General features: G+C 40.2%; 1 protein-coding gene across 1 annotated transcript in view; it reads left to right on the top strand.

Moving 5' to 3' along the window:
* AGA (aspartylglucosaminidase) overlaps positions 1-14,836 on the top strand; it is a 45,991-nt gene that overhangs the window by 14,451 nt on the left and 16,704 nt on the right. The window contains exons 4-7 of the mRNA XM_077477251.1: positions 1,057-1,169; positions 5,728-5,845; positions 5,953-6,028; positions 8,143-8,250. Coding sequence (XP_077333377.1) covers positions 1,057-1,169; positions 5,728-5,845; positions 5,953-6,028; positions 8,143-8,250 — 415 coding nt within the window. The remainder of the gene's footprint in view (positions 1-1,056; positions 1,170-5,727; positions 5,846-5,952; positions 6,029-8,142; positions 8,251-14,836) is intronic.

Genomic DNA, 14,836 nt, shown 5'->3' with positions numbered 1-14,836 from the left:
TCATCCATCTGTTTGCGGATGAAATACGGACATACATGCATCCCTATGGGATAGTGGGTGTCTGCGGTCTCCACTATGGTCCGATTCTGCAGAGCGGATTGGATGAACACGGACAGACGGTCCGTGTTCATTCGATTCCCCCATAGAGAAGAGCGGAGATCTGACAAGGCGGCCCCTGCACAGTGCAGGGACCGCCCTGTCATCCGCCGGCTCAGCAGGGATAAACTGAGCAGGCGGAACATTAGGGATCTGTCCTGTGTGAAAGCGGCCTTAGGTGCCAACTCAGGGAAACCTTTGCACCTGAACTGGTGAACAAAAATGCACTGGACACCGGACTGCAAAGCACAGCCGTACCTGCATGAACCCAGCCTGACTTTAATTAAAGGGGAACAAGCTTATGAAATGTTAACTCATATCAATAATGGCTTAGAGGTAAACACTGCATTATATACTTAAAATATGTATTCACTAAGAATGAACTTGCACTTTAAGGGTAAGTGTTTGTTTGAATCTGAGTTTTGAATGTTTTCAATGAATTTGTGTTAAGTTATCAAAAGACTTGCAAAAAGAAAATGAACCTTCAAGAAACAAGAAGTAGAGCTTCTTGGCTAATAGCATAATAGGCTTTTTCCAGATTTAGTTCCACTTTTGTGCTTCTGCTTAAATTTATTTGAAAAAGAAAGCATATCAGACAAGTGCAGTTATAAAAGAGCATATTGCAGGTATTCAATGATATCTGAACCAGTAACTCTTGGAGGAGTCGAATAGTAATTGCATTTTATAATGGGATTCTTCTGATCATTATAAAACTTGACAGAGTTTTGCACTGATTTTAGAGGATGCTTTTTTTGTTGCTCAATAAACTCCTCCCTTACATCTTAAAGGACTTTTAAAGAGTTTAAAAGTTTGAAAGAGTTTAATTCTGCTAACTGGTATTTGGGAAAAAAAAATTTTTTTTATTAGTAAGCAAAATAGCAGGATAATGTCCATTAAAAGCAGATCCTGACTTGTACATTTTTATTGATGTGTTTTTTTTTTTTTGTTTTTTTTTTTTAGCATCCTTGTTTGCTGAGAGTATGGGCTTTGTATGTGAAGACTTAACAACCAACAGATCACTATCCATTTATTCAAAATGGCTTGATCAGCACTGCCAACCAAACTTTCGTACGGTAAAGTCTAATGTATTATAAACAGATATTTTTTTGATTCAGCCATGTATAAATGTTATGTTCATCAAAATCCCTTGCTTAACCCCCCAAAAAATAAGAACAGGGCCATAACCACTTTACAAGTTTCCTCTTATGGCCCCCTCACTCCTATTTTAGGCAACCCAGATTTCCTTCCTGCCCTTGGAGGTACATTCTTTTTATGCTGGTGCTCGCCTAAACCCTCAACTCTTAGACCTCTTTCACACTGAGCCACCTGTTATTTGGCCACTAGCTGGGCGGTTTTAACCTCCCGCTAGCAGCCAAAAAAGGGTTAAATCCACCCACAAAACACCACCGGAGTGCCGGCGGTATTGCAGCGCTGCCCCATTGATTTCAACGGGGAGCAGTGGTGGAACAGCGGTGAGTTCACCACTCCAAAGAAGCTGCTGGCAGGACTTTTTCTGACACCCTGCCAACACACTGCTTTCATACTGGAGTGAATGGAGCAGCTTTTTAGAGTGTGTTGCAGGCACTATTTACGCTATAGCACCTGCATAACACTCCAGTGTGAAAGGGGTCTTACACCTCTCAGTGTTTTCAACTGAGTACCATTCACTCCTTTGCCAATTGTTTTAACCAGACAATCCACCCAGGAATGCATGACTCCAGTAATTGTAACTTAAGCCTCCTACACACGGTACGATTGTTGGCAGGGGATTGTCTGTTGACAGACGGTTGTCCTAAAATCTTACCGTTAGTGTGCTCCTTTTGACACTTGTTGTCCAACTTTTGGCCAACAAATGTTGGATGGCAGGCTAGACAACGGTTTGACGTCAGATTTTTGTACGGTCAGTACACAAATCCGTCGCACAAAAGTCAAAAGTACAAGCACGCATACTCAGAATCAATGTTCACCAAACACATAATTAGCAGAAGGGGCCCAAAGGGTGGCGCTCAAGAGCTGAAATTCCTCCTAGTACGTCACTATGTTTGTGGCACAACAATTGTGTACTGTTAGTATGCAAGACAAAATCCTGGCACGCCCTTTTGACAAAAATCAGATGCTCGGTTGGCCAACAATCTTACCATGTGTATTCCCCAGGCATCACGCATTAGAGGGGGTGTCAGCCCGGTGCCCCCACCCTCCAAAAATAAATTGGCAACAGTTGGGCACCAGGCACAAGGAGCTGCGGTGGCTCTGTGACAGCCAGGGCAGGGAGAGGTGAACTCTGACAGAGTGCAGCGGTGCCTGTGTGTGGACCGTACCCGGGTTACTGACACCCAGGGCCGGCTGCCGGACTCACTCTGCGCTGCTCACAGCAGGGGAGAGAGAGACAGTGAGCAGCACTGAATAGAGGATGGCAACTGCTGGACTTAACTTTTCAAGTTAACCAGCAGGTGATTGCTTGCTAGGTGGTCTTAGCAACCATTGATTAGCATTAAAGAACAAAAGGAGCTGTGTTGGTTAGTTAACTGAAAATAATAATAAAAAAATATAAATAAAAAATATGTACCAAGTGAACAATAATAATGATAAACCATCCAAACAGACTACTTGAAACGTGAATATGCGCAAACGCAGGAAAAAAAAAGTCTATAGTGATTAACATGTTGATTAATGTTGCAGTACCCTGTGACAAATCTTCATAGAAAACAGTGCAATTCCGCCGCCGTAAGGAATACAGGCTTACCAGATGGCCAGTAAGATAGGCATGTTAACACCTCCTGGGGTAGTGAAGGTCTCCCACTGTTGTGTGCAACCCCTGCGAGTGATGCACCAACCTGGTGTTCTCACGGACTTCCAAGTTAAGGGGTCAAATGATCCAGGTATGGCAGTAATAGCTGTCAGGCTCGGTAACTGCTTTTCAAGCACTCAATCCAACAAACCGGGAGTGAAAGAGATAGGCAATCTCATCATGTATGGGTGACCATGGGAAAAAAGACAAGACGCCACCATAGGTAAAATCTGATGGTTTTAATAGTAAAAACTGATCAAAGTCAGTCAAAACACATAAAAAACGATATAGGCCGACCAGCAAAGCTAAAAAATTGAAAACAAACACGCCCGTGCAATGGGGAGCGTGACAGTACGCTGTGACGTCAGCACAACGCTCATCCTACACGTTTCTTTAAAAAAAGTGTAATAATAAAAGGTAAAATAAATAAGAAAAATATATATTTTTTTTAATGCGCCCCGTCTCGATGAGCTCGTGTGCAGAAGCGAATGCATATGAAAGTGGTGTTCAAACCACACATGTGAGTTATCGCCACGATCGGTAGTGGGAGAGCAATAATTCTCACCCTGGACCTCCTATGTGACTCAAAAAAACATGCAACCTGTAGAATTTTTTTAAACGTCGCCTATGGAGATTTTTGAGGGTAAAAGTTTGTTGCCATTCCACAAGCAGGCGCAATTTTGAAGCGTGACATGTTGAGTATCAATTTACTCGGTGTAACATTATCTTTCGCAATATAGAAAAAAAAATTGGGCTAACTTTACTGTTGTCTTATTTCCTTTTTTTTTTTTTTTCCCAAAATGTGTGCTTGTAAGACTGCTGTTTAAATACAGTGTGACAAAGTATTGCAACGACCGACATTTTATTCTCTAGGGTGTTAGGGAAAAAAAGTATACTGTTTGGGGGTTCTAAGTAAATTTCTAGCACCCCTGCTTACCTTAAAGAGATTGTAAAGGTACTTTTTATTTTTTATTTTTTTCCTCTTTTAATAATAAACATGCCAATACTTACCTGCTCTTCTCAGCCATGAACCCCCTCTTCTCGGGTCCCCACCAGCGCCCCTGGTACCTCCTCTCTGTCGCTTCCCATTGACAGGCAGAAGGACTCGGGGGGGGGGGGGGGGGGGGGGGCAGGCACCTGGCAGATCCAGACTTTATTGCACGATGACGCGGTGCCTGAACTGATTCTTGTGATGTCAGCAGAGAGTGTTCTTCAGACCCCCTCTCTCCTAAAAACGGGTCGCAGGAGTGCAAAACGAATTGCACTCATGTGACCCATAGGAGAAGCTCATGCTGGACTTCTCCTTTTTATGGTAAAAAAATCAGTTTAGGCTTTAGAACCGCTTTAAGCGATTCAGCGTTGTCCTGCTGAGATTCCCTAATGCCCAGCCACAGCTCTGTCCCACCATGCCACAGCAGGTAGTTTGCACATCATTCACCTAAGGCAACTGACGTGCATGTGGAGTGGGGGCCAGACATTTTTGCTTAAAAAAAAAAAGAGTGGAGGGAAGTAGTGGAAGAGGGTGAAGGTCAGCTTTAAGGTAAACTTGGAACTCTTAAAATTGTATAGAACCTCTGCACATAATGGTGGTGAGCTAAGACGACCAGAATTCATAAGGACTGGCGCAGACAGATCTTGCAAAAGTATCTCCCATGCATTCGAAAAGTGGTGCGCAATGTGCCAAATTCATGTATCTGTTTAGAACTTGTACTTAAATTTGATGCACGCTGCGCCATTTTATTTATTTATTTATTTTTTACATTATGGTGTTTTTTTTTTTGTTTTTCTTTTATTAATCCAACTTTTTGTTAGGGTAAGGGATAAGATCCTTTAGCTGGTAAGTTTCTGAATGAATGACAGAGGAAAGCACCCACCCCTTGTTTTTTTGTTGAGGCCAAATCATTCAATTTTAATCTCATCTGACCATAACGCATTTTTCCATCTGACCTCAGAATCTTTAAGATGCGTTTTTAAGGTGGTCAGATGAGACTAAAATTTTATTTGGCCTCAAGGCTAAACGATATCTCTGGCGGAAATCCAATACATCTCACCATCCAAATAACACCATTCCTAGAGTAACTAATGGAAGCTGTAATATCCTGTTATGAGGGTGCTTCTCTGCAGCAGGGACTGGAGCACTTGTCAGGATAGGAGAGTTGATGGGGCATAATACCATCAAATTCTTGCGGAAAATCTGCTGTCCTGTGCTAGAAAGCTGTCAATGGGAAGAAGGTTTAGCTTCCAACATCACAATGACCTAAATCACACAAAAAAGATCATACAGTGGTTGCAGCACAAAAAGGTAAATGTCCTTCCTTGCATGGCTTAGTCAGAGCCCAGACTTAAACCCCTTTGAAAATCTGTGGAATGACTTCAGACTGCAGCACACAAACGGTCACCATCAAATTTAACTGAATTTGAGCAGTTCTGCAAAGAAGAGTGGGCAAATAGTGCAAAGTCTGTGTGCAATGTTAGTGGAGACATATCCCAACAGACTAAAGGCTGTAATTAAAGCAAAATGTGGTTCAACAAAATACTGACTTAAGGGGTCGATCCTTTTTCCAATTCAGTGATTTTGTTTTTTAATTAAAAATAAAAATCATTTCTGACATGTTGGTGTGATAAAACAAAAACTGTGTCTGTCTTCATTTCAGGCTGCAAAGCAACACATGTGATTATTTTAAAGGGGAGTGATTCTTTATATATATATATATATATATATATATATATATATATATAATATATATATTTTTTTTTTGTTTTTAGACCTATATCATTATATATACTGTAAACTTGTTAAGACTCTGGAAGTAATGGTAAAAGTATACTGTTTTGATTCACAGAATGTGACACCAGACCCTACAAAATCTTGTGGTCCTTATAAGCCTTTAAAGGGATTTAAAAATTATAAACCACCTTCACTTCAGAAAGCAGTAGATGTGCACAGCCATGATACTATTGGTAAGATGGATGTCCATCAAATATGTATTAATATGCTGCTTATCTGTTGTAAAATCTAGATACACAGTATATGATTATATATATTTCCATTTCATTTTCTGAATTAGGAATGATTGCTGTGGATAAACAAGGAAATGTTGCAACAGGAACTTCAACCAATGGTGCGTCTCACAAAATTCCTGGGTGAGTGATTTTATATGACATTACAGTAGTCCAACCAGACTCAGACATAATAAATCTAATCAGTAGGCATGCTGACAAAAAATAAAATCCAGCCATACATTTTACAATTTTAGTAGCCCAGTGTTTAAAGCAGAACTCCAGGCAAGCTACTAAATATACAGTACTGTGCTAAAGTATTTTATCAGGTATAAAGAAATGCTGTAAAGTTAGAATGCTTTGAGAAATATATCTTTTTAACATTTTATTTTTAGCAATTTACAAAATGCAAAGTGAGTGAACACAAGAAAAAAATGTAATTCAATATTTGGTGTGACCGCCCTTTGGCTTCAAAACGGCACTTCTTCTAAGTACACTTTTTGAAGAAACTCAGCAGGTAGGTTGCTCCAAACATCTTGGAGAACTAACCACAAATCTTCTGTGGATGTGGGTTGCCGCAAATCCTTCTGTCTCTTCATGTAATCTCAGACAGACTCAATGTTGAGATCATGGCTCTGTGGGGGCCAGACCATCACTTCCAGGACTCCTTGTTGTTCTCTACAGTGAAGATAGTTCTTAAGATGGAGCTCCACTTGTCGGAAAAGCTCCGCTTGTCTACCCCCCCCCCCCCCTTCACTGCCACATTTTACACCTTTTTGGGGGGTACTTGGTTTTGACTGGTATCAGTTCACTTTCGGCTCAGTTCGCAGCAGCAAAGTCAGCCAGAAGTTCACCCCCTCCTTTGTACCCGGCCCATTCAGAGAGATTCGCACAATCACACGCCTCCTTGATGGTATGGCATGATGGATAAATATCTGCCTGTATTTCCCAGCACTAAGAACACCATTGATCTTCACTAAATCTTCAACTCAATTTGCAGAAATGCAGCTTCAAACTTGCAAGGTCTAATTCCCCCCCCCCAAGCCATACCAGGCCACATGCCCTCAATATTGGGGGGGGGGGGGTGTTGATGAGAACAAGGGGCCCTTCCCCCGCAACCCTGGCCCGATGATTGTGGGGATGATTGGGCAGGGGGCTTATTGCAACATGGAAGGGGGCACTTAGATACCAACACCCCCCTCCTGGAAGAGGATCATCTTGGCAGTCAGCAAGTTTTTTATTTTTGGTTGGCGAGTGTTGAGCGTGGTTGACATTTTATTGAGTCAAAAACTGTTTTGATTTACGATTCTCGTTTTTGTGAATGAACAGGGCTACTCTTTCCCTCTTACTCATTCACAGGTTGGGGGTATTGTGTCTGGGTACCCCCTATTGTAAAAGGGGCCTTCCAACAAGGGGCCTTCCAACAAGCCCTGTCCACATCCTGGCCATTGTCTTCCTCAGCATGGGGACAAGGTGCTTTGCCAGAGGGGATCTGCCTGGCAAACTAACCCACCATGTTAAGGTTATGTGGCCTTGCATGGTTCGGTTGGGGGGGGGGGGTTGCAAATTCCTCTGATCCTTCCATTTCTTTAAGACCCTTTTCACACTGCCGCGCCCATAGCGTCGGCGGTAAAACTGCATTTTACCGTCGGATTTGCAGCGCATTTCGGCCGATGGGGTACAGCGGTGGAGGAGCAGTAAACACACCGCTCCAAAGAAGCTGCTGGCAGGACTTTTCCTGATGTCCTGCCAGCGCACCGCTCCGGTGTGAAAGCCCTCGGGCTTTCACACTGGAGACAGTGGTGCAGCAGTTTGAGGGCAGATTGCAGGTGCTATTTCTAACACTAAAGTGCCTGCAAAACGCCCTCGGTGTGAAAGGGGGTCCAAAGTTTATCTAAAACCATATTTTGGATAGAGTGGGGAAGGGTCTGTTTTTATGTTACTGTGTTGATGGGGGGGGGAAGCAATGTTTTTTTTTCCTTCAACCTGTGCTTGAACAGAAAATTGTATAATGTATGGCTTGCTTTTGACACATCAAAGGATAGAATGTTTATAGCCAGTAAGAGCTAGCTAGATTATATAAGGAGTAATACCAAACGTGATAATCTTTGTAAATTGTCACTAAAATGTCAGTTTTTCTTTTTTCCCTTGTTATGGGCAACTGCACATTTTTGCCCTTTCCAATGTATTGAAACAAATGTTATTGTTAAGATGTCCAGGGGGATAGTTTGGTTTTTAAAAGACAAATACATTTTCAGCCGTGTGGGAGACTCGCCAATCGTTGGAGCTGGATCCTATGCAGACAGTTCAGTGGGAGGAGCAGCTGCTACAGGAGATGGAGATACCATGATGAGATTTTTACCAAGGTAATCTGCATTGTTTAGAATTATAGTAAATTTTAGTGAATTATAAAACTGTAGAAATGCTGACTGACAATGTATACATTATAGTGCCAAACTGAATAGGTTAGTGCCATTAAAGTGGTAGTAAATTCCTGTATTTGATTTTTACATACAGGTAAGATTATCGTAAAAGCTTGCTAGTAGTAATAAAATTAATATCTCCTAAACCTGCACCGTTTGGAAGATATTCTTGTGAGTAGCAGCCGGTGACGTCACCGGCACATGAGCTCTGAAGGAACGGCATACCCGTGCTGTTCCTTTAGAGCTCTGTGCCGTGGCCAAGACGACAGCGTGCATGCACTGGAGCGACGTCGTCACAGCTCAGCCATTCGAGCGGCTTCAGCCCGCGAAACCAGAAGGAAGACTCAGTGAACATCTGCAGCGGTGACAGCAAGGTAAGTTTCAAGGTAAGTGTTTCATAATGTGCAAGTATGCAGTGCATACTAGAACATTATGCCTTTATCTAGCAGGGGAAACCTTTAAGTTTACTACCACTTTAAGGGACTGTATTTTGTTTACTGAGTGGGGTGGTGACGAATTGTAAACGGGTAATGTACAAAATACATAAATTAGTGACTTTATTAGGTATTAGTCTGCTGAAAATGAAGGTAAGCAAATCTGAGCAAAGCTTTTGTCTTTTCAGATAGCATGCTTAATGTGACCCTGTGAAAAAAAAAAATCGGGTAAAAGCGTAGGAAAATAAAGTGGCTTTTTTTTTTTTTTTTTTTTTTATTAAAGCTTTACGGTACAGACTATACAATAGAAGTGCAGTAAAGGTTTATGACAAGAACATTTACAGCAGGTAATGCAAAATACAGAAGAACATAAATTGATAAAGCTAAGAGATAAGGTGTTGCAGGGGAATAGCAGAGTTTCTCACTTTGCATGGAAAAAAGTATTATAAAGCATTTAAATGCTTATCTTTTCCAATTTGTTTTTTTTCCATAAATGATTTTCTTTTGACTTGCAACATGCTTCTGACCTACCAACCAAATTGACTATTTCAAAAGATTCTATTGCATAGCACAAAATTGTCTCTACTTGCACATCATAGCCCTCTCCTTTTCAGGGAGTGTTTAATTGAATTCTGTGCTGACCCAGCTACTCCACCCTTCCCATCACCTCCCTACATATCTTTTTTTATGTAGCAGTCAGGGAGGAGGGAAGAAGCATGTTAAGTTTGCTGACATCACATCTAAGATTGTGCACCCAGCAGCAGTTTCAGGGTTTTTGGATGTCCATACAAGGGAAGCTTTTACAGGTAAAAACCATGCATAAAATAGGCTAAATGCACATACTGATAAACACATAAAGCTTGGCACTTGGAGGATTCTGCAAGGAGATCTCTCCATGCAAATGACACTGAACTGGTTGAGTGATCATGAAGCAGCTGTGTGGAAGTTCAGCACCAGGAACGGTTCACTTGACAAAGGGCCGTGCCCAAAACGCATCAAGGTGGCATTGGAGTCATTCAAAGCTGACTTAGTGGTATTATGCTCTTAGACCCCTTTCACACTGGGGAGTTTTTCAGGCACTTTAGCATTAAAAAAGCGCCTATAAAGCGATTGAAAGAAGCATCATCTGCAATCCCAATGTGAAAGCCCAAGTGCTTTAAGAGCCCTTTCACACTGCCAGCACCCGAAAAGCACCACATTTTTTTTACCAGCGTTTTTTGAGCGCTAGTGGGGCACGTTTAACCCCTGCTAGTGGCCAAATAATGGGTTAAAAGCACCCACAAAGCGCTGCTGCCAAAAGTGCTTTGCAGGCGCTTTTCAGTCATTTTGCAGGCGCTTCCCATTGATTTCAATGGGAAGCTGCTTGAAAAAGAAAAATGCTGCAAAGAAGCTGCTTGCAGGACTTTTTTTGACGCCCTGCCAGCGCAGCTCCTCCATGTGAAAGCACTCAGGCTTTCATATTGGGATTGCAGTTGAGGCTTCTTTCAGGTGCTTAACAGGCGCTTATTTTAATGCTAAAGAGCCCGAAAAATGCCCCAGTGTGAAAGGGGTCTCAGTGTGAAAGCGCTTGGGCTTGCAGATGAGGCTTTCAGGTGTTTTACATGCGCTTTTTTTAACGCTAAAGCGCCTGAAAAACACCACAGTGTGAAAGGGGTCTTACTCAAAGGAGTTTGCATGTAGCGCTTTTCTTGGGATTTAAATGCACATACTGTACAGGATATTATGGGAAAAATGTTGAAATGAATATCCTAGTGACAAGGTCTCTTTAAAGCAGATGTGACCAGTTGCCTGGATTATTAGTCATACAAGTATTGCTAAAGGAATTTGTGTGCAGCATTTTTTTTTTTTTTTTTTTTAGGACCTGTAAAGATCTTCTAAAAAAAAAAAAAAAAAAAAAAAAAAAAAAAATTTGAATACATTCCAGCAAGTCTGATCATTTAGCTTTAAGTTAATTTGAATATATATTCTACACTGGGAAAGAGCCAGAAATCACTTTGAAATGCAATTACATTTTTTTCCAGTATTTCAGACAGCAGCATTGTCAGGGTAGTGTTAAATGTATTAGCAGATTTAGATACCAAACTGAAGCCAAACTCCAGGTCGCACTCACTTTATAAGCAATTATAGCCAACTGTTTTTTTCGTTTTGGGATAAAGGTTTTGCCTGAATAAAAAAAGTTGATCATTTTAATCACCCCTACCAGTGTTGGGTGGTTTGCCTCATCCATGTAAACTCCTACTTTCTGCTGGAGAGTTGTGCTGTGAAAAACAGGCTTGCTGGCTGGATCATCAGATGAAATTAGAAGAAAGTCTAAAAATGTAACGAATGCAGCCATCACATCTAAGCCCCTGTACACACGGTCGGACATTCTGCCAACCAAATCCATCGGATTTTGTCCGTCGGATCTTGTCCGAAACTGTTGCATACACACGGTCGGACTAAGTTGTCGAAAAATACGATCATTCAGAACGTGATGACGTAATTTCGTTACGATGGGACTAGTGGCCAATAGCTTTGATGTAGGAATTTGATCTGAGCATGCGTGGCACTTGGTCCGATCAAAATTCTCTACACATGATCGGAGTATGTCCGATCGAACCAGTTGGTCGGAAAATATTTCCAACAAGTTGGAAAATTGGGTCCGACGGATATTCAGACGGAATCAGTCCAATGCATACCACACACAGTCGGATTATCCGACAACACGGTCCGATAGGACACATTCCGACGGATTCTCCGACCGTGTGTACAAGGTCTAAGACTTGGTAGGCTGCAATATAATAAATGTTTGCTTTTGGGTTTACTACTGCTTGTTATGGGCCAATGACTCAAACTGATGAAGCAAGAGGGTCACCCAAGCAAGTAGTAGTTTCAGGTCTGCAATGGCAGCCCCATATTTTTCAGGGAGGTTTACTTTTATTTATGAACATATTAGGAGATTAGTGCACTTTTGGTAGAATTATCCTTTTCTACTCTTTCCCTGTAATAACCTTACAGACCACTGTGACATCTAAAGACCATCACTGTGTGGTTTGCCCTTCAGTGCACAGTTTCTGGCTGAAAGTTTTAAGCTATTCCTTGTGCTGCACTGGTTTCCAGTATGACCTAATGTAAATTACATGCAACCTGATATTTAAATGGCAGCACATTTAAAACAAATATACTGATAGGAACTGCTGAACTTGTCGTAGGGTAAAATAAAGCCTCATACACACGATCGGACTTTGTTTCAAATCTTCTCTTTATTGTTTTTATAATAATCATAAAACATACATATCCATTTACAACATCATCATACATCGTCATACATAAAACCCAAACATTTTACTCTTCATTTAATATATAAAAAAAAAAAAAAAAAAACACATCCATAATCCCCCCCTTCTTTAACTTATAAATATTCTACCATTCCTTTTGAGGACCGAAACTCTTCCCATTTTTTCCACACCGTTGGTATCTGGTTTTTCACATAGCCTTCTTCTCTTATTTGTTTTTCCATGAAACACATTTCGCTCATTTCGCATATCCATTCTGATATTATTGGACTAGTTGTTTCTTTCCATTTACGTGCTATTATTGTTCTGGCTGCTGTTGTCATATATTGGATTATTCCATTTTTCATACTATCCATTGTATCTGTTGTGAGGGAAAATAATGCTATCTTTACATCTGGAATTAATTCTTTTCCTGTCACCTTTTGGTATATCTCAAAAATTTTTATCCAGAAATTTCTCACTTTTTTACATCCATACCAAATATGTTCCAATGTTCCTTTTTCTGTCCTACACCTCCAGCACCTATCTGTATTTCCTTTATTAACTATTTTTAATGCCACCGGACTCCAGTACCATCTCAGTGCCACTTTATAGTTTCTTTCTTGATGTTTTAGTGCCGTTGAGGTTTTATGTATTATCCCTAAAACTTTTTTCCATTCTTTTTCTGTAATTGTCTCTCCTAATTCTTCCTCCCATTTTTTAATTCCCATTAGATCTCTAATGTCCCCTATGGGTAGCAACAGTTCATATATTTTAGCTTATTCTTATGGTTTTGCTCCTTTAATATTATCTGTTCGAACTTAGTTAATGGTCTAATTATTGATTTTTTATTTAACTCAATAAATTTTTCTAATTGATAATATTGCAACCAGTCTTTTTTCATTTCCAATCCCATATCGAGTAAACTTGGCATCTTTCCATCCGTCAGAATCTGTACTAGTCTTACATTCTCCATCTTGTTCCAATTTAGGTATCTTACCCCTTCCAAAGCTGGCTTATATTCTGGGTTGGACATCAATGGAGTCAAAGGTCCAGTTCTGGAGGATAGCTTTCCCTTTTTCAACACTGCGTCCCAGATTTTTAAAGTAGCTCTCACGAAAATTGGCATTTCCTTTTTTTTTTTTTTTGTTCTTAATTCAGGTTTTATCCAGGGTAAAAATTTAAGTTGTACTCCCGTAATTTCCTCTTCCAACGTTACCCATTGTTTGTTTTTCTTATCATGTTGCCAATTTATGATTCTAACCAATGATGCTGCTTGCATATATTTTACAAAATCGGGCAATGCCAGCCCTCCTTTTCTTTTGTTCTGGTTAGTGTTTCTCTTTTTATTCGGCAATTTTTTTTTGCCCATACAAAGCTACTTATAGCTTTCCTTAAGTCTATCATGATCTTCCTAGATGGAACAGTAGGTAACGTTTGGAATACATATAATATCTTTGGCAGTATCTCCATTTTTACTATATTTATTCTGCCCAGCCATGAATATGTTATTTTTTCGTATTTTTGCATTTGTTTTATTATTTTGCGTATAGTCGTATTATGGTTTAATTCTTGTATCTGTTTCAAATCCTTCGGAATCATAACTCCCAAGTACTTGATTGCCTCTCTTTGCCATCTAAAGGGAAATTCTCTTTGCAAGAGTATCTGTATTTCTTCTTTTATTGTGATGTTCATCATCTCTGATTTCTCATAGTTAACCTTTAAAATTACTTAATTCCCCAAATCGATCTAATTCTTTTATTATATTAGGAATTGTTATAATTGGGTTTGTTATATACAGTAATAGATCGTCCGCATATACTGCCAATTTGTAATCCTTATCCTTGATTTTGATCCCTTGTATATCTTTATTTTTCCTAATTGCGTTAATTAGATGTTCCATCACAATTATATATAGTAGAGGGGATAAGGGGCAGCCTTGACGGGTCCCGTTCGATATCTTTATATATTCTGAAAGTATTCCGTTTACTCTTACCTTGGCTCTCGAATTGGCATATAATGCCATAATCCTACCTAGCATTTTTGGGCCCAATCCTAACTGTATCAATGCCTCCTCTAAGAACCGCCATCCCACCCTATCAAAAGCTTTCTCAGCATCTATAGTTAAAAGACAGGCCGGGATGGCGGCCCTCTGGGCATATTCCAACAGAGTACAGGTCTTTATTGTATTATCCCTAGTTTCACGCCCCTTTGTAAAACCCGTTTGTTCCAACTTTATATGTTCTGGCAAGATAGGGGTTAATCTATTAGAAATAATTTTTGAATATAGTCTGATATCTATATTTGTTAGTGAAATAGGGCGGAAGTTTTTACTTAATGTATGGTCTTTTTCTGGTTTTGGAATAAGTATAATGTGGGCTTCTGTACTCTGTGGTGCGAAGGTCTGCATTTTCGTTATAGAATTATATGTTTTTTTAAGTATAGGTATAATTAGATCTTGGAACCGTTTATAAAACCTTGCTGTATAACCGTCTGGTCCTGGGCTCTTTCCCAGGGCCAGTTCGGCAATTGCCTGTTGAATCTCCTCTGTTGTTATTTCTTCTTCCATTTCCTCAATGATTTCTCTAGGAAATCTGGGTAACGCTGTTTCGTTAACATATTTTCTAATTTTTTCCGCCCTTTCCTCTTTTTTATTTTCCTGTTGTAGTTCTATATTGTACAATTTATCATAATATTTTTGAAATGTTTTAACAATTTCAGTTGGATCGTATGTTATTTCCCCGTTTGCTTTTGCGATCTTTACTATAGATGTCGTGGATTGCTGTCCTCTCAATGTTCTTGCAAGTAGTTTTCCCGTTTTATTACCATAGTAGTACCATT

The sequence above is a fragment of the Lithobates pipiens genome, unplaced genomic scaffold (assembly GCF_037356315.1).
Source record: "Lithobates pipiens isolate NorthernLeopardFrog02 unplaced genomic scaffold, aLitPip1_a1.2 Scaffold_13, whole genome shotgun sequence".
Classification (NCBI taxonomy): Eukaryota; Metazoa; Chordata; class Amphibia; order Anura; family Ranidae; genus Lithobates; species Lithobates pipiens.
This window is presented reverse-complemented; position numbering and strand designations above follow the sequence as displayed.